The sequence below is a fragment of the Tachysurus vachellii genome, chromosome 16 (genome assembly GCF_030014155.1).
Source record: "Tachysurus vachellii isolate PV-2020 chromosome 16, HZAU_Pvac_v1, whole genome shotgun sequence".
NCBI classification, from domain to species: Eukaryota; Metazoa; Chordata; class Actinopteri; order Siluriformes; family Bagridae; genus Tachysurus; species Tachysurus vachellii.
In genome coordinates this window covers 10,545,167-10,572,714 of record NC_083475.1, presented here as the reverse complement: position 1 = coordinate 10,572,714, position 27,548 = coordinate 10,545,167, and the positions used below count along the sequence as shown (strand labels likewise).

General features: G+C 36.5%; 2 protein-coding genes across 2 annotated transcripts in view; one reads left to right on the top strand and one right to left on the bottom strand.

Moving 5' to 3' along the window:
* The first annotated feature begins 947 nt into the window (after positions 1–947).
* On the top strand, positions 948–9,665 carry LOC132859026 (sodium- and chloride-dependent GABA transporter 1-like). The gene is made up of 14 exons (XM_060889588.1): positions 948–1,079; positions 1,768–2,023; positions 3,307–3,438; positions 4,262–4,362; positions 5,187–5,296; positions 5,796–5,928; positions 6,370–6,504; positions 7,381–7,484; positions 7,579–7,703; positions 8,230–8,342; positions 8,472–8,603; positions 8,751–8,853; positions 9,137–9,237; positions 9,375–9,665. The coding sequence occupies exons 2-14, from the start codon at positions 1,786–1,788 to the stop codon at positions 9,579–9,581; spliced, it is 1,734 nt and encodes a 577-aa protein (XP_060745571.1). The 5' UTR covers positions 948–1,079; positions 1,768–1,785; the 3' UTR covers positions 9,582–9,665.
* Positions 9,666–11,375: 1,710 nt separating this feature from the next.
* iqsec3a (IQ motif and Sec7 domain ArfGEF 3a) overlaps positions 11,376–27,548 on the bottom strand; it is a 57,005-nt gene continuing 40,832 nt past the window's right edge. The window contains exons 10-12 of the mRNA XM_060889586.1: positions 24,828–24,920; positions 20,000–20,049; positions 11,376–13,782 (exon numbers count right to left, since the gene is read on the bottom strand). Of these exons, the coding sequence (XP_060745569.1) occupies positions 13,726–13,782; positions 20,000–20,049; positions 24,828–24,920 (200 nt within the window). The 3' untranslated portion in view covers positions 11,376–13,725. The remainder of the gene's footprint in view (positions 13,783–19,999; positions 20,050–24,827; positions 24,921–27,548) is intronic.

Below are 27,548 nucleotides of genomic sequence, written 5' to 3'. Positions count from 1 at the left end.
CACCTCGAGCACTGAGCTCATACGATGCTGACTATTTGTCCATCTGTTCATTAGCGATCCAAGCTTCTCCATACTGCCATGTATAATTAAAGGCTGGGGAAAAATCCCAACATTAAATATATATCATTAATACATTAAAACAATCATCTGGAATTCCTCTATAATATAATCAGAGTAACAATTAGTGATGCTCACTGCGATGTCATTAATGCTATGGCATTGCTAATAAAGTGTCAAAATAAATAAATAAATAAGGACTCAACATCCATGCAGTGAAAAGTTCATAGTGCCTCAGTAGTATCTATCCACTACAGTAGCAAAAAAGAACACACTGCTATGTGCTCCCTGACAAACATGGTGTAAACATGTGTAAACATGTGTAAACGTGTGAAAAAAAAAAACCTTAAGAACAGTTTAACAAGCTATTTTTGACAAAGATAATTTTTTTTTATAACATTAAAACACTGCAGATCATGATGAGTGGTGCATGTTAAGTTGAAGCTGTCCTGGAATGATTCTGCATGCTATAATTGAGCATGATGGTGCATGTAATGAGTTAGTGGCTGTTTCTATTATAATTCCACCTCAACATTCTAATGGCGCATCCATTCAATAAACTAAATTCTAAATTCATAAAAACATTTATTTTATGTTTCACTGAATTCAAGCAGTCAGCATTTAAAAAACTCAAAGTTCTTTCATTCCTTTGCATATAGACTTCTTCTAAGAGCTTATCCCATGGCAGCTGGGCGGATGGGAGCTAACCCACAAACAAGCATGTCCTAATCCATTCCTATACATGAAACACTCGTACACACTCTGTACTGGAATTAGGGGATCGAACCCTTGTGATAGCCCTGGGCTCTGTGGAGAAGCAATATACATATCAGAGAACAAGTCGAAGCTTATTATCGGTGGCTCAATATCACTGAAGTGACAGAGGGAAATTTGCTTCGGCTGAAATAATAGGAGAGTTTCCTTTGACTCAGTGATGGGCAGCTGGGACATAGGTCTTATTTCGGAGTCCTCCATTGGCTTTCTGCTCTTTTATTTGGCTGAGAAACCATCACATCTCACAGGTACAGTAACTTTTCCTTTCTTCTTCCTGTCCACTCACAGATCACTTCACAGACCTGACACACAGATTCAACAATACAGAATTTGCTTCACAGCCAGTGTGAAGAAAAACACAGGGAATTCATTTTTACTCAGAAAAACATTAAACTGAGATTATGTTCATCTGTACATTTTTGCAAATTAGATTGATGTGGCTGGTCAGTGGGTTAAAATAAAACCAAAATTGCATCTTTTACACATTGGTTAGAAAATTAGGTTGTATAAATAAAAAATGTTAGATTTCTTAGATAATGTGATAAACTAAACTTTTAACTAAACTAAACTACAGATTGTGCCGTAAATTGCAGCACATTGAGTTGAACTTCCTTGCTGAATAAAATATGGATATAAATAAGGATTTATTTAAATGGAGAATTTAAGGACATGGTATTGGGGATAAATTTAACTTCAACTTAGATCTTAGAAGTTATAAATCCTTGAGTGATTTAGTTCATTTGGGTTGTATACATAAAATTGACCCTGTTGAACAATGGAACCAGTACAAAAGCTTTCCATCTTTTTGTTTAATCTTAATGATTTGACTGCTGTTCATGACTAAAGATCTGCATAGCTTGTGGAACAATCGTGTCACGTACAGGACAATATTAACAGCCAAGTGCTACAATAAGTACTGTTTAATTTAACCCTTAGGTCGACTGTGGAACATCAATGGGAAAAACGGGGGATAGCACTGTGCAGCTCAACTCACCGTCTGAGCTGAAGCAGGCTGTTCCTTTTGAGGAGATGAACCACAGCCTGACCTCTGGTCCAGATGAGAGCAAGCAGACCCTTCCAGATAGAGGCACCTGGAAAGGCAGGTTTGACTTCCTGCTGTCCTGTATAGGATATGCCATTGGCCTAGGAAATGTTTGGAGATTCCCATATCTCTGTGGGAAAAATGGCGGAGGTAAGAAACAACAACAAACAAAAAGATGTTTTAGAATTTTTTAAGTTTTAGAAAATACTTCATGCAGTGTTTTCTTTTTTTTTTTTTTGTGAATACCGAAAGTTAACCTTTGTAATCAATTTTTAAAACACTAAATTGTGGTTTTATTGCCTAGAGTAATTTATTTGGACAATGTGTCTATAGTCTATCTACTTTTAAATATTTTTTTTATTCTGGGATAAAAAAGGATGATGACTGACACTCCACCTGGTTCACAATCATTACCCAAGCAACTATAATTCACATTCATCTTCTCAATCACTGTTGATAATGTGTTATAGATATAGCAGTAAAGTATAAAAAAGATTAGCACAAATCGTTTTGATTCTGTAATCACCTATTACTGAGAGCCTATACTGTATAAATCTTCAACCTGGCTAGGAACAAATCAGCCCCAGTGTCTCATACTATTCTGTATATTTTTTTCTCATGACCACTGGAGATTCTGTTGTACTTGGTTCCACAAAAATCCAAAATAATTCATCTGATATTTGTTTACAGCTTTGAAAGACAGGGGTGGGGTTAGGGTGTTATCTTTACTAGCGCATTATACTAGCTAAGCTTGTAGCCAGGCCATTGAATAAAATGTTACACAAATATAGAATGTCAACTAATTAATCATTTTAAACTTAAATATTACAATTTTGGTCATTTTCAGCCTCAAAATCTGCATTCTGCCTACAGTCATTTTGGCTGTTCACTGTCAGATAGTCAGGTGAGGAAATGGGCTATTAATAGCTGGGCTAATGTCAGCGTCCTACAATTCCCTACTTCATTAGGCTTGATGCCATGTGCCTGCTGATGTGTCCTCTAAATAACTGCATTCACACATTGATTTCTTTTGAGCTGCAAATCTGTGACTCACCAGTTGAATAAATAGCTCAACAGAAATAGAAGCTCACGGTAAATGGTAGAAAGCCATGGCACAGCATGATTCACTTCTTGAGAAGAGCACTCTAGCAAATCATTTCAATGGCTTGTTATTAATTGATTTCTGAACATTCTTACAAATTAAAGGGACCACAAATTTGTACAAAATTATCATTTAGATAGTCAAGTGACAGATGAAGTGAACAATGCCAATACAAGTAACAATAGCTAACTGGGTAAAGATCAATAGGTGACATACTCTATGTACACATAGACATAAAAATGTATTGTAAGCAAAATCTACTAATAGAATAAACGCATTATTTAGATTTAGGAGTTAGTTTGGTATAAGAATTGTCTGTTATTTATTCCAGGAGCATTTCTTATTCCTTATCTTACTACACTGGTGTTTGCTGGGATTCCTCTATTTCTGCTGGAGACTGCATTAGGACAGTACACATCAGTGGGAGGACTTGGGGTCTGGAAACTCATACCCATGATGAAAGGTATAAAATGTACATGGCCTACAGGTATTATGCATACAGAGAAAAATTAAGAAAGATCTATCTATCTATCTATCTATCTATCTATCTATCTATCTATCTATCTATCTATCTATCTATCTATCTATCTATCTATCTATCTATCTATCTATCTATCTATCTATCTATCTATCTATCTATCTATCTATCTACCTAGCAGTGTCTGATGATGCAAAAGCCACACACAAGAGGTCTGTGAGTACTGGAGTAATTTACAGTAATCTTGGACGTATAAAAAGTGTAAAAATGCCTGGCCTCAGCAGATGCTCTTGGCTACTTCTGCCCTCTCATTAAGACATTCTTGACTACTCCTGCTTTATTCAAAATGAACAGCAGATGTGCTCCAGTAGTAAGCAGGCTGGTGATGCAGAGTGCTGTCTGTTGTGAGGACACAAAAGGCATGAGAATATGTGAATTATCTCACATGGATTCTTATTAATTCTTTTTTCTTCCAAGACTCTTATTCACATTATGCTCATAGTAAACATCTTTTCAGCACACTGTTTTTCTTTAAAGTATACAGATATTGAAGAGTAATGATTTATAATCTGACTATTCATTGTCACCCAGAAGAGGATGGATTCCTCTGAATATTTCTTCTTCATGTCATGTCAGATTTCGTCGACGCTGTTGACTCTAGGTTTTGACTTTAGGGAACAAAAGCTAGAGAATTTTGTAACGCTGCTTTTGTGACAATGTCTATAGTTAAAATCTATTGCACTATTCAAATGAATAGTTGATGTGTCTCTCTTCACCTCTCCCATTATTTGTTCTATTTCTTTCTCAGGTGTAGGTCTGGCTGCAGCAGTTTTGTCCTTCTGGCTCAACATCTACTACATTGTCATTATTGCTTGGGCTCTCTACTACCTGTTCAGCTCCTTCAGTTCAGTATGTACTGCCTCTCTTTTGGAACAGTAACAGTCTATTCACTCATTTTATTCATCAAATCATTCATGATTGCATTGTTTAATTGCTAATTGCTTAACTGCAGTATTCATTAATTTATTCATTTTACTCAGATATAAATGATGCTGTATTCCATAACTTCTGCAGCTGCACAGTGAATTAGATAAGACTTTAATGTTACTGAGATTCAAACAGTTCCCTCACTTGCTTTACCATGCACAATGTCCTAAGCTTTCTATTCTATAAGAGGTTATTTCTCCAAGTCCAGCTTCCATTGTTACATTCATGAAGCTCTATCCCTTGCTGGGTCTCTCCATCTCTCCTGAGGATGATGATCCTGGCTTTTTCATGATCCCAGCTCTGCACTACAGTGCACTTTCGAAGCCACTACAGAAATAATATGCATCTGGGTTTTTCTTTTCTTTTTCTTTTGAGCAAAGTGATATTTCCCATGACTATGCCATGGGAATAGCAACATTCTTTTTTCACTGTAGAACAGAGGCAGACTTTTACAAAGCTCAAATACCCTCTTGCCCCACTTTACATCTGACAGCAACTCTGCTGTTCTTTTAAATCTCGACATTATTTTCTCTCAATTTTATCAGTTTTGTCTAATATCTGTCTCCCTGGATCTATGTTCATTCTGCAATGTGTAGTGTATATTGTACATATCAACAAAGCCAGTAATCTGTTGAATAACTAATCTCTTCAGACAGTCACACAGGCACAGGCACATAACAAGACTAACACACACAGGAAACACTAGAAATAAACTAGGCCTCTTAGCATCCCTTTTTCCCTGTCAGGAGTTACCTTGGCAGAGTTGTGATAACCCTTGGAACACCGATCGCTGTTTCTCCAACTACAGCTTGCCTGACACAACCAACATGACCAGTGCTGTAACTGAGTTTTGGGAGTAAGTGATCAGCCTTTTTTAAAGTATGAGTTTAATCAGTGAGAAATAATATTTACTGATTAGCAAGACAACAATAATCATGTCATCATGCCTGGCATTATTAGGTTACCCTCCTAATATTCATCATAATATAGAGTGTGTCAAGCCAATATTTATTGATTTTGAAAACTGTTTTGTTGCACCTCAGATGTCCACCAATGATTGTGCTCAATTTCTCCTTCATTTTGCTAATCATCAAATTAAATTGCTGAAGCTTTACCTCAGAGTAACCTCTTTTGGCTTAAAATCTGAACTCTGTAGGTTGTAAATGTAAAATTGAGCTTAACTTTTTACACTTAATTTTTTTGAGTTGTATATATCAATGAGATCAGGGTGATTAGTGTAACACTTCCATAAATATTATTAATAACAACATGCATAATGAAAACTTGTGTGAAAGCCTCACTTGATTGGATAAATGCAATGATGCAATATATATATCCTGTTTGTATCCTTACAGGAGGAACATGCACCAGCTGAGCAGTGGCCTGGAGGATCCAGGTGAGTTGCGTTGGCCCCTAGCTGGGACTCTTGCTCTGGCCTGGGTACTAGTCTACTTCTCTATCTGGAAAGGGGTGGAATGGACTGGAAAGGTATGGCAATGCATGCTTATTACTTTTTTGAATGATTTTACATCATTTTAAAAATGGGATTTAATACAATTTACAAAATTCTCTGTATACTGTAGGTTCTCACAACATCTGTTTCCTGTTCATTCCATTGTTCATTGTTGATTCCCTTATTTGTTATATTTAAATGAGCATCAGCTTACCTAATAAATACTAATAAATATTGTTCAGAGGCATTAAAGCACACCAAGGACATTCAGTTTATCCTTGTTGAATCCAGAAGATAATTGGATATTGATGTAGTCGGCATATGTGTACTCTCTAGTGGCCCAAAAACCTTGATGGACATTGCCAATTAAACAGTTTCATTAATTTTCACTGCAAACGAGGTTTCTGCACTACTGGAAATAAATCCCATGATATAGCAGGCTGAACATCTAAATTATAGTGTTTCATTTTCCTCAGGTGGTCTATTTCTCTGCCACTTATCCGTACTTCATGCTCTTCATCCTGTTTTTCCGAGGCATCACTCTCCCGGGGGCCAAAGATGGCATTTTCTTCTACATCACCCCTGACTTTAACAAGCTCCAGAAATCTGAGGTTGTGTTCAACTGTAGCCAGGAGCACTTATTCACTCTGTAATGTTTACATTACTGTTGGGGGCTGTGCACTACTCTGGCTTGTAAAAAAAGCTAAAATGATAAATTGAAATAAATGGATTAAAAAATGGATGGATGTTTAACTGCTGCAGGCTTCTAACAACTAACACCTGAAAATATAACTCCATGTATGTATTATTATGCCTACTAGGTAGATTCTCTGTCCGACAAACCGACAAATAGTAAAATTGTATTGTTTACCAAAATACAAAGTGGTCTGGGAATTTTTGCTCTTCTCATAAAAATTGGGATCTTCTGCCTAGAATATATTCGCATATTCACTTATTTAATTCGAGAAAAGATAACTACATTTCCCTAAAATAACGCTGAGCTGTTTTTATTAGCTTCCTATTCTTTAAGGACTCCATTTCCACACACAGATTGTGAATTACTTGCTCAGTGTATTTATATCTGCATTTCATTGTATATTGTATTATATACTTATGTGGCTTCAATATACTTATTCTGTCTCTGCTTTCTGTTCTTGAGTTTAATCTTGTTATAGTGGTTTGCATATCTCCTGATCTTTTGGCCGTTTGTAGATTACAAACAACCTTGCTTCAGGATTTGAATTTGTTTGCTGATAAATTAAATAGCGTTTTGTTTTTTTGTTTTTTTTCCCATATATTTAATTTCTTGGTAAACTTTTCCATCAAACTTTTCTTGTCATGTTTTAGTGCAAACTGATTCTAAATTACAATAACTTTTTATTACGATTGAGATATGTGCAAAAGAGTTACATAGTTTAGTCTACTATAGTGGATGGAAGAAGTGAACTCACTGTATTCACAAATAAATTCTTCCCTGTATTCTTTAGGTTTGGCTGGATGCGGCCACTCAGATCTTCTTCTCTTATGGTCTGGGTTTGGGTTCTCTGATTGCTCTGGGCAGTTACAATACTTTTAATAATGATGTTTACAGGTAAGATTCTTCCTTTACAAAAGCTTTTATGTAGATTTTCATTAGATCCTTACTTACCTGCATATATCTATCATATATGTTCTCCATGTTGCAGAGATGCCATCATTGTGTGTTGCATAAACTCCTTCACCAGCATGTTTGCTGGCATTGTCATCTTCTCCATTGTTGGATTCATGGCCTACATTACCAAGAAACCAGTTCATGAATTGGCTGCCTCAGGTACAATATAGACTTTTTTTTAAACAGCATATGCATACACACAGCAGCACTATACATAAAATTCAATTATTAGATGCTACCCATTATTATATGAACAGAATGCCAATGTTATGCATTTATAAGTTTATAACATATATGATTTATGTGATAAAAAAAGGTTAAAAGGTTAATATACATATGACACAATACAATTTATATTCCATTCTAAATTACCTTTATGTTCTGAGAGTACCAAATTAAAATTAATGTATTATAGGGTTTTAATTATAAATATCAAAGATTAATTCACAATATTCACCATCATTTACACACCACCAAAATTATTTCCAGATCCAGGAAAGTGTTTTATTTGTACATAAAATGAAAATATAGCCTTGCTTAATAGTGCATAAATAGTGATTTAGTGAACAATTCTGAAAACAAAGTGAAATTTTCAAGACATTTTTAAATTAGACATAATACATAGGCATGGTATAAATTTCTTTATAAATTTATTTGACTGGACTGTGTGATTGTAAAAATTCAGGTCCAGGTTTGGCTTTTCTGGCATATCCTCAGGCTGTGACTCAACTTCCCATGTCCTCTCTATGGGCAATTCTCTTCTTCTCCATGCTTTTGATGCTTGGACTAGATAGTCAGGTAAAATACATATTGATGCTTAAATACAAAGTTTTTACTTCTTATTATTTTTTAGATAATACTAAATGACTTGGAGTTCCCTGTATTTGCAGTCAAAGCAGAAAGTAATGGTTTACTATTTCTCCATAGTTTTGTACTGTGGAAGGTTTCATCACAGCTTTGGTAGATGAATATCCCACCTTCTTAAGAAAGAGGAAGAAATTATTCATCCTTTTGGTCTGCATTATTTCGTTCACCATTGGCTTGTCTAACATCACACAGGTAATGCATAACTCTATGGAAATTGTGTTGTGTCTGTGGTTATACAATTATAGTGACACTGAATCTCCTAAAATCTATGCAGCTTAGGTATAGAAGATGCTAACTCTATGATGTGTGTGTGTGTGTGTGTGTTGGTTCACGTTACAGGGTGGACTGTACGTGTTCAAGCTATTTGACTACTACTCAGCCAGTGGGATGTGCCTCCTCTTCCTTGTCTTCTTTGAGACAGTCGCGATAGCCTGGTTTTATGGTATATCTCTCTCATAACATACAGAAACATTAAAGGAGCACTACATTTTTCATGTGCAGCAGAACATATGGACATGCTCTTTTATTTTTTATATAAAATATCCACTACCATCATTACTGTTGTAAAAAGCTGTTCAATTAAAAAACTATGACCTTGCATTTAATTAAATAAATAACATTTTAGCAGCACTAGTAGACAAAAAAACATTTTAGACAGCTAAAAATAGAATGTAACACTAATTATTAGATGATATAATTTCTGTCTTTGGTGTCTTTCATGGAAGGAGCTGAGAGATTCTATAGAAACATTGAGGAGATGATTGGCTATCGTCCGTGTGGATGGTGGAAACTCTGTTGGCTCTACTTCACACCATCAATCTGTTTGGTATGAAAAAAGTACATGAGAAAAATTCAAACATACTGGTTTAAAGAGGTTATTTACATACATTGAACATTTTTAACAATGTTATTTAACTTGATGCAACTGAGGAAATAGATAATTGAATATGTTTTTGTGTGAAGGGGGTTTTCACCTTCAGTGCAATAGAGATGACTCCTCTCACCATGGGCAAGTATGTGTTCCCAGACTGGGGACAGGGCATTGGCTGGCTCATGGCTCTCTCCTCTATGCTGCTAATTCCTGGATACATCATTTACATGTTCTTCAGCATCAAGGGAAGCATTCATCAGGCAAGGCTGCTTTATCGTCTGTTTGACCTTACAACATGAATGTATTTGTACAAGGTGTTGACCTACTAGTGCTATGAACTCAGAAATTGTGTCTGTCCTCTGCAGCGCTGGCACAAAATGACAAAGCCCAATGAGGTAGCCAGGCCAAAAGAGGACATCCATTTAACACGGCAACACTACCAAGCAGAAATAATGGGTGAAGCTTCTGTCTGATGTCAACTAAAAGAGAAAACACGAGAAAACATGCACACTGGCCAGGCAGATCACCAATGGCTGACAATTGTTCTTTTTGTTTAGCTCAATCAATAAAATATGATGTATCATATGATGACTGTATAAAAGACTCACCCGAACTACATATTCATAACTTTTTCAGTATGGAGTTGTATGACTTGTGCATCTTGCAACATGTACACATTATGAGTACACTAAAGAAGCAGGCATATTTTTTTCCCTAACATGTTAAGTACATATACTCATGTTTTTTTAAAAATACTAATAATTGTAGATAAAGAAACACACATATACAGTATGTATATACACAGAATTCATGTTGTACATTTCTCAGATTTAAATTAAAAGCTTGTAATAATGTATAATATACAGTAAGTTGTCAGGGGAAACATTAATTACTTCTAATTATATTTCATAGCTATCTTGTCTTGTCAGTATATTGTTTATATTTATAGTATTTATAGTCTGCCTTTACAAATGATTTACACAATGAAACAATATAAAGTACACATACTCTTAAGAGTATATCTTCTTTGAGAAATGAGAATTCTTTATTCTGCCGGCTTAAAATGAGATCCTGCAAATTTAAAATGAGTCTTTCTTTAACAGGCTTGTATTATAGTTTACCAAGCAACAATTATGTACAGTCATTATTCTAATATCCTCAAAATAGTCAATTCCTTCATATTTAGGATTTCGTACTTATTCGTCTACGACTTATTCTTTTATCCTGGTCAAGGTCACTTAACTCAAGAACCCTGGGTGGAATGCTTGTTTGTTGCAACATACACACATTCATTTAATTAGACTTTAATTTCACCTACCTGCATGCTTTGGAAAGTAGCATAAAACTATAGAACTAGGAGAAAACCCACAACATGCATACAAGCCTCACACAAACAGCAAACCTGTGCTTAGGACTGGACATTGAACTGGGAGGAGGAAGAGATGAGGCACCAAAGCTGCCTGCTGTAAAACCACTTTTGTCATGTTTACAAAAGCAGGTCTAATTCATTGCATCATCTAGGATGTGCTATATATATAGTACATTATTCATATGTGTGTGTGTATGTGTGTCCTTTTTGAAATGTTTACATCTATGATCTATGATTACATCTATGATGTCGGCTGGTTGTCCACTAAGCGGCAGCACCTCTGGTGAAAGATACTTGAGATTGAGATAAATAGCTTAATGAAAAGCAATAGGTTCGAAATCTCAATTTTTTTTTTACAATTTGCAAAAAAAAAAGTAAACAAATGCAAAGACTTAATCATAATACAAAAGATTTGATTGTATATTTTGTTGGATTTTAAAGAATTAAATCATTATATCAACATGAACAGATTCTAGATACTGTAATATATTCAGTATAGTAAAAACCATAGCATAATCTATAGATGGTCAAACTCAATGTGAAGCAACATTATTGTTTTCACAAAATGTTCCACATGGGAAAAAAGGGCACTCCTTCATCTTTAAGTGTAGATACAGAAATTTTAATTTCAATAGCATGTAGATAACACACATATAGAGAAGAAAATGGGTCAAAGCAAATGGGGAAACATGGTTCTAATGTCAGAGCCCCATTAGCACACCCTGCTAGCCCGATGCAGACGTCTGTGTTATTTAAAGGCAGCTACAGTACTCAGTGTACTAGCCCTTTCTGTATCAGTCAAATCCAAAGCTAGCATTAGCATCATAGCATTTGCTGTGACTATATCTAAACATCTTACACCCTATAAGCACATATAGTGTGGTTATATCTTTCAGGCACTATACACTCAGGGAAGCAAAAAAAGTTGTGCAGAGTTTATTAGGAGGTTTTTGCCTCCTGAAAAATGAATGTAATTCATTTAATATTTCATACGCAGGAAAGAAGCGGTTCAACTTGGGGGAGCTTTATGATTTGAAGGCTGCAGCCTCATCAAAAAATTTTAAGCTAATTTTAGAAGAATTTCAGATCTCTGAAGCAATGTCCTCAACTACAACTTTAAACTAGATGGAGTACGGGAGGATGGAGTTCTCCTTGATGAAGGACAGAGGTCTATTTGGTACCCTTTTTTTTTTTTAGATAAGTGCAGATAGGTAGGATGGTAGAGGTGATAGAGATGGGAATAGGCAGTCTGATGCTATCCAATCAACAAGTCAGGGCCAGTAAATCAACTTAGACTACACACAGCTCCAAAGAGATTCACTCAGTCTCATTTCCAATACCTTGCATGTAAAAGTGTGTAGAATGAAACATGGGAGCCTGAATCAGATAGGGAACTCTGAACAGCAGCAGTGTAATTATAAACAAACCTCTCGGCCTGATAAGCGGACAGGGGAGCTGAAAACAAACACCCTATTCAAGACATATCGATGGTGCTCATGATTAATACACTTCCAGACTAAACAGACAATGACCTGTCTGAGATGAGATGAAGACAGATCAAAGACTGTTAACATTGACTAGACCCAAACAGTTTCAGTACCTTATTCAGACTCAGATTAAGATATATACATATAGCACAAAACAAAACTTTTTTTTAACCCCATTTCAACATCCATCTCTTATGAGACTAAACAAACAGGAAACAACCATTAAAATTCAAGTGTTTAGTCCCAAAAATGCACAGTTTGTTTTACGTGTTACTTACATCAAAAGGTGAACAGACTTATACCGAGGAAAACAAACAGTGATGCTAAGTGAACTTCAGGTCCAATAGATGTAATGATTCAGTATATTCAGTAAGTGCTGCTTAGATGAAATTGGTGTCAAAGAAACAGTCAAAGTCATTATGCTGATTTTTAAATTTGGATCACAGAATGCCAAGCAGATATCCATGTGTGCAAAAAGTCCTCTTTGTTCGTGCCACCTACTTTCTGAGATGCTACATGTTCATATACGTTCTGGAGTTCCTGAGAGCAAGAGCAGATGGAAAGAGTTCCACACAAATGTTAGTGGCTGGCTAAAAGCAGGAGAATTAAGAGTATTTTCTGACATGTTGAGCAATAACAAGGACTGGTGTATTTCCCTATTTAAAAGAACACAATGTGGACACATGACCACATACAGAGCTTGAGAAAAAATATTGCAGTTAAAATGTTTTCAATTTTTTTTTTCTTATTTTGCACATATATCACTCATCAGTTTAGTGCTCACACATACACATAACAGGTTTTACAGTAATGTAATAAAAGACTAAAATAAATCAGATTTAGCTCAGACATAGGCGGTCATTGTGGAATTAGGCTGTTTTGGAGTGAAGTGATCTTCCTTTTCTCATTTAGCTCTAAAAATGCCAGAGAAATTCTTCCATACTGTATAATGACTTGTATAACCTGTAAGAGTCCAAAGAGACAAAGAAATATTTTAAAACTACATTTTGTTTTTCAAAATCTGCTTGAATCAAGTAAATTTTCTTTTCATGTCATTGTTATTTCACATATCTGCAAAGTTAATAAAGTACATACTTCTTTGTTTTTTTTTTATTCATTTACCTTAAATATATGTATTTATATATGCATTTTTCTTTTTTTCTTTCATTATATTTCTCTGTATGTTTACATATATACACAAATGGTAAGCACATGAATGTTATCTATATATTTTTCCAAGGTATATTTTAGCTCTAGACTATACTTCGAGAGCCACTCAGGGTCCTATGCAGGGTTAAGCGGGGGTCAGGGGGGATGTACTGATGAGGGTGGTTGTAAGGTGGAGGAGGTGGAGGTAGCGGAGGCTGAGAACCATCCTTTTCCCGCTGGGCTCCGCCCGCATCAGGTGAAGAGATAAGCTGGTGGGTGGGGCTCTGACCAAGGAGGGCTTCGACACACCCGTGACCGCCTTTGTCCAGCACGATGACCTTGACAATCTGCTGGCACTGGATGAGCGTGTCGGGTCGCTGGTGGGGGTACGAGGGCACGGGGCTGGCACATGGCGGCTGGCACAGCTCCCCTCGCTGGTTAAGAAGGACGGCGTTCTCTGGGGTTGGCACTGCACTGAGCTGGTACGTCTGAAGCCTGTTGTGAATTGACACCTAGTTTAGAAAACAGCCAGAGACAGCATCACATGTTATAAGACTGTCCTCCTTCTACGGCCGTTAGCCCTCTGGTGAAAAACACATCACAACAGACATGCGTGGGGGTGGGACTCGAGGTGCGGAACATCTTCTTAGAGTGAGAGAGGAGGTGGAGATCTGAACTCAGGTCATTATTTAGAGGTGGAGGGATTGTGAGTGTTCTGGTGTGCAAGTGGCAAATGCTGGTGGTTAGGAGGACACTGAGGGCCCTTGTGTCTCCCTTGGCAACCAGTCCAACATCATAGGGTCAGGGGTCATGTGGAACGTACATCTACATGGTGGGGTGAGGGACAAAGTGGGGTAAAAATAGGAGGTCAAGCAAGGGGAAGGGGGCAAGTGAAGAAGACAAACATCTACGCCACAGGAGACACACGTCAAATTGCATGCCTTCATTTCACAGTTCATCTATACCTCACAAAACCTCCACCAAACAATAGGCTTCACTACACCTGATTGCACTTTTCAGCTTGTTAGCTTTATTTCTATCGCCAAGTATCCCGTTGATATGACAATATTATTCATAACACATTACCACATCAGCAAAAATTACTAAAAACACTGAGAAACTACACAGTTCTCAAAATACTCAGCAGGCGAGACTATCACCCCATCACACATCCACAAAAAACTGTCTATCATAAAGCAAAAATTTAACACTGTCAATAAAACAAAACTTTTCAAATCGGTAATTTAATTGACATAATCCTGCACTAGCATCATCACGGGAATTCTGTATAATCCAATACAAAGGATGATGAACTTCATACAGTGTATAAAATGTCTGTGCTCTTTCTGAAAATTTATAAATGGGTGTACAGACATATACAACCAGACTCTAATACCTTTTATATTTTTCGTTTTTTTCCCCCTAAAACGTTTCTTATTATTCACTTAATGTTGTAATTACACTGTTTGAAAGTTTTGAATATGATTTATCTTGACAGATTGTTTTCTTACACCACACACACACACAAAAAGGGTGAAAGAAACTTTGTTACCATTATAGATATAAGAAGAAACTTTTTTTACACCATCATGTTCACAATTATCCTAAAATTTCATGCAGTACACTGTAATTATTTTGTAGATATCCACTGTGCAGTCTTTGTAAGTGAGTAAAAAAGGAGCCACATACTGTACTGGTTGTATGTTTGATTACAAATAGATTTAGGAATTAAATGTATTACATTATTAAAACTGTAATATCTTTTCATCTGTTACTTGCTTATATTGTTTATGTTGCTCGTAAATGTGATCCAGATAAAATTGTATTTCAGAATTTTGAAAGTGCATTGCTGAGAGATTTAAAAATATGCATATGAATTTAAGGATTGTATTCACTGACGGCATAACAGCACATTGATTTCTAAATGCTACCTGAGTCTTGAGAGAACACATCACTCTGATTGGTGGAGACAGCCAGCCTGGTGAGAGAATGACAGTGTGTAGGCCTGTCCAGAGGAGTAAAGCGATAAGGGGATTTCATGCAAGGAGAAAAGGCGTAGAATGTTCTCCAGATTATCTGAGCTCTCTCAGCTTTGCAGATAGGGTAAAGATCCTCAGAGACTTGTCCTGTATTCTCTGTATCTAGCTGACTGATGGACAGAGACTGTTGAAAACACAGTCCCTGAAAAGGCCAACATTTTCTAAAGACAGATTTTTAGAGCACTGTCTAGCCACAACTGGACATTTATACACAGACCACTGGTATATCTAATAAACTTACAACTGACTGTATACATGTGCGCTGGATTACTGGTTGACTACATATTGTATCTAGTGATAAGTCTAATAAACTGGTAAATAAATGTATGCCAATTAGGATTTGGACTTGACGAAAAGGAATCCTTTTCCTTCCTGCCTGTTAACAAGGAGCGGCGTTTAGACACCCTCTTCATTGCTGCATATTGGCTGTTCGATAGCTTTGCGTTTCCTCTGCCAAACCCTGTACCATGATATCGTCGCTGTCGGGCGGAAACCTCGTATGTCCAAATTTTGTCAATTTCATATTTTTTCACATATCGATGCTATTGTTCAGTCCCCACGTGGGTCTGTTATTATTACAAGTTATTAACCAATCTAAAGTCTTAAAAATAGCTTGAGCGCAAATCTCTTAACTCCATTGGACCCTTCAACTGTCCACCTCTTCCCCACTCTGCGGGAGAGCTTCGCGGCATATTTCTCCTCAAGAATCAACACATCTTCTGAGGTAAATGTCTTCAAAACACTGGGCTCAAAGAAAAAAAAAAATCTTGACCCCCGCTAGTTCTGGTGCTCGTCTGAGGACAGGAATTTAGCGCAAGACAATCCACTGCAACGCGGACTAAACCCTGTGCACTGCAGATAAGGTACAGTGTTTTTTTAATTTCCTGAAAAATAACGGTTTTGGAGATACGAGGATTCCGCATGACAGCGACGATATTCAAGATGCACAACATTATAGACGTGAAAACTTTGATAAAATACCACTATAATAGCAATATACTGTACTTGTCTTCCGTTCAGGAGGTATCGTACTATGTAGGTTGCATTTCTTCACAGCATTTTTTTGCTCATGAAATAAAGCCTAACCCATTTGGAAGATAACATTGGTATTAACATCCTTCTAACATACCCTATTTCTATGAAGGAAACTTTGCAGTTGCTCCTTGACAAAGGCACTTGTAATGAGTCTGTCTGTGTTTTGCCCTGTTTCTGTCTGCTGTCTGCCTTGCTGTTAATTGTTTGCTCCGCCCACTCATATGTTACCATGGACACTAATTGAACTCCATCTCTCCCCAGGTGTATCGTCTTAGTCACTGATTGTCTCTGCTTGGTGATTGGTTCCTGTTTGTTATATCTACTCTGTTTGTTCACTTCCCTGGTGTTGGTCGTAGTTGGATGTTTGTGTCTATGTTCCTGTTTCCCGTTTGCTCAGTGTCCTGCCCTGTTTTGCCTGCCCATCTGTTTGCCTGTTTCTTGCTTTGGCTTAATAAAAGATTGGGCTGCATTTGGATCCTCACTCGCCTTTGTCTCACCACGACAGCACTGACAAAGGCAATCACTGAGTCAATCCCATAGTTAAATTTAACTGGCTAATATAATGTGCAATTGCATTTATGGCATATTACAGATGCCCTTATCCAGAGCTACTTGCAATTATCTCATTTTTATATAACTGATCAGTTACTACTAACCAATGCTGGCTTAGAAATCAGTAATACGTAATTTATTAGCTATGTTCCCGCCATCTCACCTGTTCTTTGTTTACCTTGATTAGGTGCCTTATTTTTTTCTGTTTTTGTGAGACATTATTGATCATATCCGTTAACGTTCTTGTGCGAGCCGTAAGATGCTGAAAGGTTATGTTTTGTTTATTAAGTATACAACACAAGCACATACTATAATATTTTATGGTTATTAAAAATGTAAATTCGTTTATAGGTTTGACTTCATTACAAAGAGATTCTCCGCTAAATAACCGGTATATTCCTAATCAAACTGCTTTTTTTAATGCCTAAACACAAACTCACACACTCCTTTATGCAAACTGCCATGTTTATTCTATTTGAAGTGACTCTTTATCCTGCACAAGCTTGCAAGCTTTTGCCAAGCTAGAATACATTATCATCATTATACCAATTGCCGCATACTTAACATGGAGATACTGGAATTAAAATAACATTAACAAAAAGCACCACAAGCAAAATGGTTAGCGTCTCAAGGGAGACTGTAAGATTAAAAATGACAATGAGGAGAAAATGGCCTAAAAATCCACTTTGCAAGCTAGAATGATCATCATTATTATTTCTATCTGGTGTAACCCAGAAGAGAATGGATTCCATTTTGAGTGCAGCTCCTCTTAAGGTTTCTACCTCATGTCATCTCATGGAGTTTTTCCTTACCACTGTCGCCTCTGGCTTGCTCATTAAGGATCTAAATCCATATTCAGATATCTGTAAAGCTGCTTTGTGACAATGCCTATTGTTAAAAGTGTTATTCAAGTACAACTGAATTTAATTAATCTGTACCATTTGCTGATTGCAAATGTCCCTCCTTAAAGCCTAAAAAAGATTTATATGTGTGATAGCGACATTACAATATAAATGCTATGAATAATTATTCTAATTTTGCCTTCTATGAATTTCCCATCTGTTATTGGTTTCAGTGTATTTGTTTTTGTTTCAATCCCTGTTTATTCTCTCTCCATCCTATAGTGTACTATGATGGGACTTAATGTGAGCTGTAAGACTCCTGGTGGTCCAGTGGCTGGATTCTCTCATTTCCATAGCCCAGGTTCGATTCTGAAGAGCTTTCATGGGCATGGATAACATGGGAGGCCCTGCATATAAACTGTACCAAATTAAATATGTGGATAGGATGATCGGCTGTGGTGACTCTGAACAGCGAACAGCTGAAAGAAGAACAGCTTTATTAGCATGAAGAACCAAAGAAATATTATGGGAAATGTGCATATTCATTACCATCTATTTAATTAAGCACTTATAGGAAAAAAATTAATAACATGGTGGTGAGATGTATCCCAACATGAAGCAGAGTTACTGATACCACTCCAAATTTATAGTATAGTTTTTAATAGTTTTTTAATGATTTTATAAGACTTAAGCACGCTATTGTGTATATTGTTTAGTACATAATCCTGTAATAATTATAGTAGTTATGACTATAACATTACTATGGCTTCATTATGGTATCTATGTGAGTTGCAATATTAGACATATAGTATTATAATATATTATAGCAGTACTGTTTATGATTCTGATTATTATATTATTATATTTCATTTCATTTTGTTACATTTATACTTGTACTTAGATGTCTCTCTGATTACATCTTACACACAGACATGCAGACACACCAACACACACTCACACACATACACACACACACACACACACAAAAACTACTTGCTTTCCTGCTGAACCCTCTTCTATGTTGCAATGTGCTCTGACAGCTCCATGTCCCCCTTGGGAGGTTTGGCATTTACACACCATACAGCTCACATCGTCACGTTGATAATCTCAGCAAAAAGCTGACATGCCAGGGCCGGAGACGGATGTCCGCAGTGCCACTTAACCAAATCCCAGCCTGGCAACACACGTCTGCGGCAACTCGTTCCACCTCGCCAACCTCAGCGTGTGTGATCAGAATGAAGTATTTAACGCATGGTAATTACTTTTATCCTAGGAGCCTGTCCGGATAGGAGCAGCCATTAATCAAAGCCGCAGTGAAAAGGTACAGGGTACTACTTAAACATTCATCCAGTGTTACACTGACTCACTGCAGATTTGCTCACATGTCCCTGTTCTCCATTACACACACACACACACACACACACACACACACACACACACACACACACACACAAGCATGCATTTATACTCACAGAGACAAATTATCTAAATGCACAGACCATTGGGTAATGTTTAAACCAGGTTTTTTTTTTTTTTTAAGAGGGATGTTTAATATTTCCAGTGAGCTGTTGGATATGAGAATGTGACTGCTCATATTAATGTTAGTGTTAACATGCATGCTAATTTGAACCCCGGAGTGGGAGCATCACTATGCGCTCTCTTTGTCTCACACTTTCTTCTCAGTTTCTTTCACTCTCTCTTTCCATTCTAATTCCAAACACAAAAAATCTGTAATTCACAAGTGAAAATCCTATTTGCATATATTGTCTGGTTCAAAGCAATGCCAAAAAAAACAGAGACAGAAAGCTGACATGCAAAATTTGAATATCCATCGGCATTCTTCATTCTTCCTTCTATCTAGTGCTTACAGGAATCGCTAATCAACTAATCACTAATCAACACTAAAATAAGTTTCTGTTTAACATCCTTACTCGAAATGTATCTGCTTCCTTTTTTCCAAACTACAAAGCAAAACTGCTGAAAGACCTAAACATTGAGGATGTATGAGTTTGACCTCCAGTGGACTGCTGCTGACTTTGGCTCTGGGGTAATTTGGTCTGATATGCCTTGAGGGACAGTGGATGGTCTGAAGGATTATAGGGGCATGGTACAGCCCATGGCTGTTGTTCCCTAGTTACTAAATGCAATAAACTGTTTACTAAGTGCAAAACATCCTGAACTCTACTAATCTTCTGTGTAAAAACACTGTGCAGGGACTTACCTGCAAAGACAATGGCCACTTACCTCTACCGCACTGTGCCCACTCTGCTGTGCTGTGTCTGCTTCATTTTTGCCTGAACAGTAAAAAAAAAAAAAAAAAAAAAAATAATCACATTTTAGATGGGTGCCAGAGAATTATGTATTAGTGCTGAATGGTGGCCTGTATTGAAATGTATAATTTGCTCTCTCTGTGGCAACCAGACTGATAATTATGTTCACTGATGATCAAATAAGTCATAAATACAGTACACACATGCATTATATTCTACATTCCCTTTCCTCACTAGTTTTAATAAATTCTATGAAATTCCTATTGTAATTCTATTCTTAGTCTATTTTTAATAAATGTTTATGACAGACTGTGAAAAGAATTTTGCCACATGTTGTACTGGGTATGATTGTGTATGTGACCGATAAAATTTGAATTTGAATATATTATCACACACAGTATAGATTTGTATAGATTTGTACAGTATATTGGACATTGGTATAGATTTGATTTATTGGACATTAGTATAGATTTGTACAAACATTCATATATTTTAAAGAAATTCCACAATGCACTTTTGTGCAGTGATTAGCGCTGGTACCTCACAGCTCCCTGAGGCTACTATTTGTGTGCCATACACAGTTCTCCGATTTCCCTCCATTTCCCAAAAACATGCCAGTAAGTAGACTCTGAATTGCCTGTAGGTGTGAGTGTATGCATTGTGATGAATTGGCAGCTCAGTATTTTGATAGTATACCAGATAGTATTTTGGCCCTGTGCCCAGTGATACGTGCTGGATCATCTGTGACCTTGACCGGAATTAATTGGCTACTGAAGATAAATTAATGAATACATCCTCAAATATGTATTCGTACTATATGGCCTAAAGTATGTGGACATCTGAATATCATAGCCATATGTGGGTCCTCAACAAAGTGCCACCACAAAGATGAAAGCATGTAATAGTATAGGATGTTTTTGCATTCTCTAGCATTAAGATTTCCCTTAAGAAATAAAGAAGAAATAAAAAGAAATTATTAAGAAATAAAAATAAGGCTAAACCTATTCCAGCATGACAATGCCCCTGTGCACAAAGCAAAAAGTCCAAAAACACATGTATTCCCATGGGTGGAGTAAGAGAAATCAAGTGGCCTGCACAGAGCCCTGATATCAACCCTACTGAAATAAACTGAAAAACAGAATATGTGCCTGACCTTACTAAAGCTTTCCTACACAAATCCCTATAGTCATGTTGCATAATATTGTGGAAAGAAAAAAAAAAGAGGGAGTAAGTTATTTTAATAGGAACAAGAACAAATATGTGATTGGTCAGTTGTCCACATGCTTTTTGCTATATATGTATATACCTGATATCAGAGGTGAGCTACCTGTATCTATGGCTATAAAGAAATGGATGTAAGCCTAATGGATTCAGTTTATAATGGTCTGAATTCCAGCTGCCAAATCATCCATTACACTGTAGAGAAGCGAGCAATTTAAAATGATATTTTCTAAAAAGTATAAATGGTCTTTAATGTTAATCTAAAAATGGGAAATTTAGCCAACAGAGCAAATGCCACTGATTTAATCAGTGAGTATATCAGCGCTGATGTCTGAGTGGACTGTGAGTCATTTGAGTCAAAAACAGTGATGTAGTGATGTAGAAAGTAGGTTATCTTGCTATAGTCTGTCATCTCAGGACAACAGACATGACCATAGATTTATGAAGGACTGTAATTTTAATGGATACAGGTTTTTGCCCTTTAAAAAAAATATACACTGCAGGCACTACCTAACAAGGCAACTTTCCACAATCAAATCCTGCTATCCCTATGTGACATAATTAAGATGATCATCAGTCTGACATTTACAGAGTATGATCAGCTTACCTGTGTCTGCTGGTTGTCCTTGCCTCACATTATAACCTCCTGAGACACACACTATGTATGCATTTTCATTCTATTTGTAAACAAATGCAGATCAAGAACATTTCGATTGCGGTGGGACACAGAACTAGAGCGAGGTGTCCAAAGCAAAGTACGGCATTATGCCAGGAATTATATTTGACACGTTGTATGAGGTACCAATAAAAGTGAATTCTATAACAGATTGTAGATTAACATGTTCTTTCTGTCAGATTATATGATGAAGACCCTCTTATAGAAGAAAATGACTATGTTCTGCTTATTTAATTGATCACTGTGATCTGATTGGGATTAAATAAACAAAACTTTAAGTGAGCATATGAATATGTATTCATTTTGCAATTGCTTATACTAATTGTAGCTGTCCAGTGAGTTTTGCATAATTCTGTGTTGTCTTCCTATTTGTGACATTTGGACAAACATCATAATTATGTTAAAAAAAAATTTAAACAAAACATTTTTGACCAGAACTTTGTCATTGACTGTAGCACTAAATCACTCTCTGTGCTCTAATATTAGCCTATGCTAATTTCAGTAAATTGCTTAGAACCAAATGGCATCTTTATAGCATATTTTGACCAGTATTGTTTAAATCTTTAAGAACGTTCTGCCTTGACTATCCTTCACCCTTACTGTACAGAACAATCCATAACCTGTACATCAGAAAATCATAAATGCCAATCTCCAAAAAAGGTTTAGAAGATCTAAATGTTATGTACCATCTCAGGCCACAGCCAAAGACAATTAACCAACAACGAGAAGGTCACATGTGCCCGGATAATGTGGAAATACCCAGGTGGATCGTCTCTAGGTGTTAATGTGTTTGGATCAAATACACTCTTTACTCTCTTGTATTTGGTCCAAACCCATTAAAGTCTATAGACGATCCACCTGGGTACCAGGTATGTTGAATAGTTTACTGAGATATTCTACATGATATAGTGCACAGACAGACCATCATATATTTACATTTCTGTCATCTAGCGGACACCTTATCCAGAGAGACTTACAATTTATAACTTTAAATTTAAATTTACAACTGAGGGTTAAGGGCAGTGGCAGCTTGGTGGACCTGGGATTCAAACTCATGACCTTCTGATCAGTAGACCAAAGCCTTAACCACTAGATTACCACATCCCCAAATACATCATACATTTAAGTATTTAAGACAGACCATCATTACTGCATGTGGATCCTTAAACTAACAGATACTGCCAAATTGCATATAAAGATTTATTCAGAAGAACCATCTCATCAAACATCAACCAAGCATTAAAAAGTAGGACTGAATATCTCTTCAGGAATCAACCAAAACAATAAAACTTGCTATAAAACCCAGTTTCTGACTACACTAACTATTAGCATTTGTATGATAAAGACATTTCTCACAAGTACATATAGATTGCTCTTAATTTGGAAACAAGGAACATTGTGCTGATATATAATGTATTTTAAATGTGGCCACAGCTTGAAATGGTTTGTAATCAACTGATCAGATTTTGAAACATGATTGGATTTAATCTGCCAAGCTTTGCAAGTTCATTAATGCTTTACAGGGGTCTTATTAGTTTCCCATTAAAAAATCCTGCTACATCTATGACAATGTTGTGTGTACATTTGGGTATAGATTTATTTGCAATTACAATACTGAACAATCTAACGACCGAATACCGCTTCTTTTACAAAATTCTAATTACCTATAAAATATTTATCCCTTGTTGGTTGCCAATGATATTTCTATCTACCCTTTAGCATTGTAACTAGTAATACATAACCAATAAACATAAATAATATAAATAAGAGTTCATAAATAAATACAGTGATGCCCTAAGCCAGGGGTGTCAAACTCAGGCCCGCGGTGTAATTATATTTGGCCCGTGAGATCATAACAAATGTGCATTACAGCTGGCTAGCTGCATGCTCCGCTAATACTACAAATCCCAGAATGCATTGCCACTGTATTGGCGCGTATTCACGAACAGCAAGCGCCCCTCATTCTCTGTTGACAGTCGTTAACAACCATGCTACAGTCACATCGGGCAAGTTAACTCCACCCTCCACAAAAATGGCCAAACGAAAGATGGACAATAGGAGCTTTCAAGACAGGTGGGAGGCAGATTATCTGTTCACGAATATAAAGGACAGACCTGTTTGTCTTGTGGGCGGAGCTAACGTGTCTGTAACGAAAGAATATAACATACTGTAAGAAGACACTAGTCGAAAAGTTGGATTTTCATTGAATGAAATTATTATTTTTGGTTGTTTTGTTGTTGGTTTTGAAAAAGATCCACTTCAAAAAGGACCTTAAAATGATACAGTGATGTGTCTTTTATTTCAAATGTAATTTCTTATGTGTTTGTAATATCAAACTCTGGTTGTTCCAAATCCTGTGTTCAAGCAAAACTAAGGTTTGTTTCCATATGAAAAAGGTTGAACATTACTGTACATATCATTTGCAATCAATTTTTCAATAAATATTCAGTTTGGCCCGTGACTTTATCTCAGTTTTATATTTTGGCCCACTGTGTATTTGAGTTTGACACCCCTGCCCTAAGACCTCACTCCCCTGAGCCTGGGGCAGCTGTTGCTGTACACCATCCATCCAGAGAACAAATCATTATGGAAAATTATTTTTATTATTATTATTATTATTTTCCTATTTACTTTATTCATCCAATTACAATGTGTGTTCTACATCTAAACCAGCTACAATTCAAATTTTATTACAAATTTTTATACTGTAGCACCCTTTATTAAAGGCATCTTTCATTTCACGACCAAAAAAAAACCTGGTGCTAAATGGTTTCACGTAAAATGCCTACTAATCCTTCACATTTGTATGTGAAGTATCTTCTCACTGGGATGTACGTTTGCATTCACATTTGATTATTTTTTATATTATTACATTTTTTTTTTATGTGTGTTTGGTACTGAATACCCGATGGAGAGCTCTGTCTCCCACGGAGCTCCAGCTGGGTGCCATTGTTCTTAGAAGGGAGTGTCTTGGCTCCCTGCTGCTTCTCCAACTCCCCTGCACAGTCAAACAAAGAGAGCGAGCGAGAGAGTGAGAGAGAGTGATTCAGAAATGTGTACAACTCATCACAAAACACCACATAATATTTCAAGTCATACTTCTCAACAACAACCATTATTTACATTCACTGCATGCTCTAAAATTGACGAAAACTGTATGCCTTCTTAAGTGGTGCAAAAGTTTGCCACTGATTAGCTCACTTTTCTGAATACTAAACAAACCCCAATGAGGCCTGTGCGTTTGCACTTCACAGTTCTCTTCTTATCTCTGCAGGATGCACACCTTTTTTCTTCAGGTATAACAACACAGGAGAAAATGCTAAACAACAACTTTTTGACCGCAAACCACACACTTACTAATGGAGCTTATCAGAATGCTTCAACTCAATCAAATCATACACACGTCAACAAATTTATATAAAAAAAAGAGACACTGGGGTATTGTTAAACTGCACGTTCCTTTGTTTATTCACGCCTAATTAGGTTGTTAGGGCTGAACTTGACTGTAAAATATAGTTGCAGTGATGTAATATTCAATGTAATATTATACAGTTATCACCCTGAATTTATGAAGGAGCTTATTTTCCTATAACAGCATGTACCAAAATGTTATTCCTCTTCATCACAGCAATTTGGGGTACTACGAAGGTCCAAAGGCAAGATTGTAAATGTTATCACGTATGATGATGTGACGTTTACAGTAGTTATATCACAAGCTTCTCTTTTATTCTCATTGGAAATTATTACAGTTTGTCCTATTTCCAAGAAACCAAAATGTCAATCGGCCATAAAGACTCTTCAGTGCTGGAAAACTTATTGATCTTTACTTTTGGGTGTGGATACCCAATAACTCTTTCATAAATGTCTCTTTACAGAATGTTCTAGACTTTGTTCAAGACCAGCAGGATTGAGAGTCATGTTACAGAAAATAAACACACTTCAGATTTGAGACAGAAATAAGAGATCAGAAATAAGAAAGATAAATGACTAAATATACAGATGTTCAATGAATGCTAATAGGTTTGTATTTTATTACTTTATAAGATTCACACATTCAAATCAGATCAAATTAGCGGCATTTGTTTTAAATAGAAACAGTTCAGCTCACAGTCTGGACAAGAAGATGACGACAGAACAAGAGAAATGAGGCGCATATTCTTTCTTGCAACATTCTTAAAACGACACACACACACAAACACGCACACACAAACACACACACACATGCACACACACACACACACACACACACACACACACACACACACACACACACACACACACACACACACACACAAGTGTTCCTATGGGTCTGTGCTTTTTGGATGTACTGAACAAAGGCCAGCATCAGCAAGAGACTCACTTTTAAGTGCACATTTTATCTAACACATTCTCAATTTTGATACACACACACACACACACACACACACACACACACACACACACACACACACACTTCTTTAGCCCTCCCAGTTTCTTTCTTTGCAACATGCCTCTTTGTTTTGGTCTTTTGAAATGTACTTGAAAATCTGACTGCAATGCAGCTATAAGAAACTGAATAAATGAATCATCAAAAATATCCTCACAAAGTATATTAACTCGACAGGAGAGCACACCACAGCTCTGCACAGGTTCAAGGAACAGAAACAATAAGGCAGAAACCATTCATACTTTTCTAGGAATCTAAACTGAAAACACAACACAAAAAAATTGCTATGAATTCTTTGTTACAAATGAAAAATAGATCTGAATTAATCTTATTCATTTAGTATTCCCACATTCCAGATTTCTGCGAATCAAAGTGTTTAAGACCGTTTTATCCAATATACTGTATTAACTTAGAGTACTTTATTTTATCACTAATTTTCCACAGGATTTTGGGTGGAATTGGCTATACATTGCTCATCCATGTTCAGACATAATACAATAGTATGATATTGTATATAATGTGATACGTATAAGTTTCAATTTTCCAATTTTAGGAAACGAGACATACATATACGCACCAACTCTATCAGCTATTTCTCATCTCATTAATTACACTTACTGTGTATATTCACTACATATCACTCCCTATACTGAATATCATTTCCACAGGGTATGGACCCTGTCTGTTTGACAACACTTTTGCGTCAGAACTTTTCAGAATTGCTTGTAATTGGATCCAACCAAACAACTGTCTAAAACTGTGACTCTAGAGATACAAGCTCACTTATTAACATCAAGACAAAAAAGCAGCCACAATAGCTCACGTCTGCAAACATTATTAATCCAAACATTAACATAACCTGAATAATAACATACTACATTTATTTTTTCTATAGCTGAATCGCACTTCACTTCACTTCATTAAACAGGATCATAAATGACATTGCTTATACTCTTAATGCTTGTTCTTTTGTCCATATATTTACAACACATCATATATCTGCAGCACCACAGCTCTCTATTCTGGCTCAGTTTTAGCCTCCTCCAGCTCACACCTTAAAAATAAATGCTTTCCTGCAATCCATAAGACAGCATTCTTGGTTCAGATCCAGCAGCCATTCAGGGCTGAACTGCTAGGAACCAGACAGATTGTTTTAGTCTACATCCAAGTGTGAATTATGTGTTGTTGCCTAACGGGGAA

Excerpts from the sequence above, each read along its gene's own strand:
- LOC132859026 (XM_060889588.1), top strand. The coding sequence starts at position 1,786 with ATGGGAAAAACGGGGGATAGCACTGTGCAGCTCAACTCACCGTCTGAG. Across the intron at positions 8,343-8,471 it reads TGCTTGGACTAGATAGTCAG|TTTTGTACTGTGGAAGGTTT; the intron begins GTAAAATACATA and ends ATTTCTCCATAG. Across the intron at positions 9,238-9,374 it reads TCACACCATCAATCTGTTTG|GGGGTTTTCACCTTCAGTGC; the intron begins GTATGAAAAAAG and ends TTTTGTGTGAAG.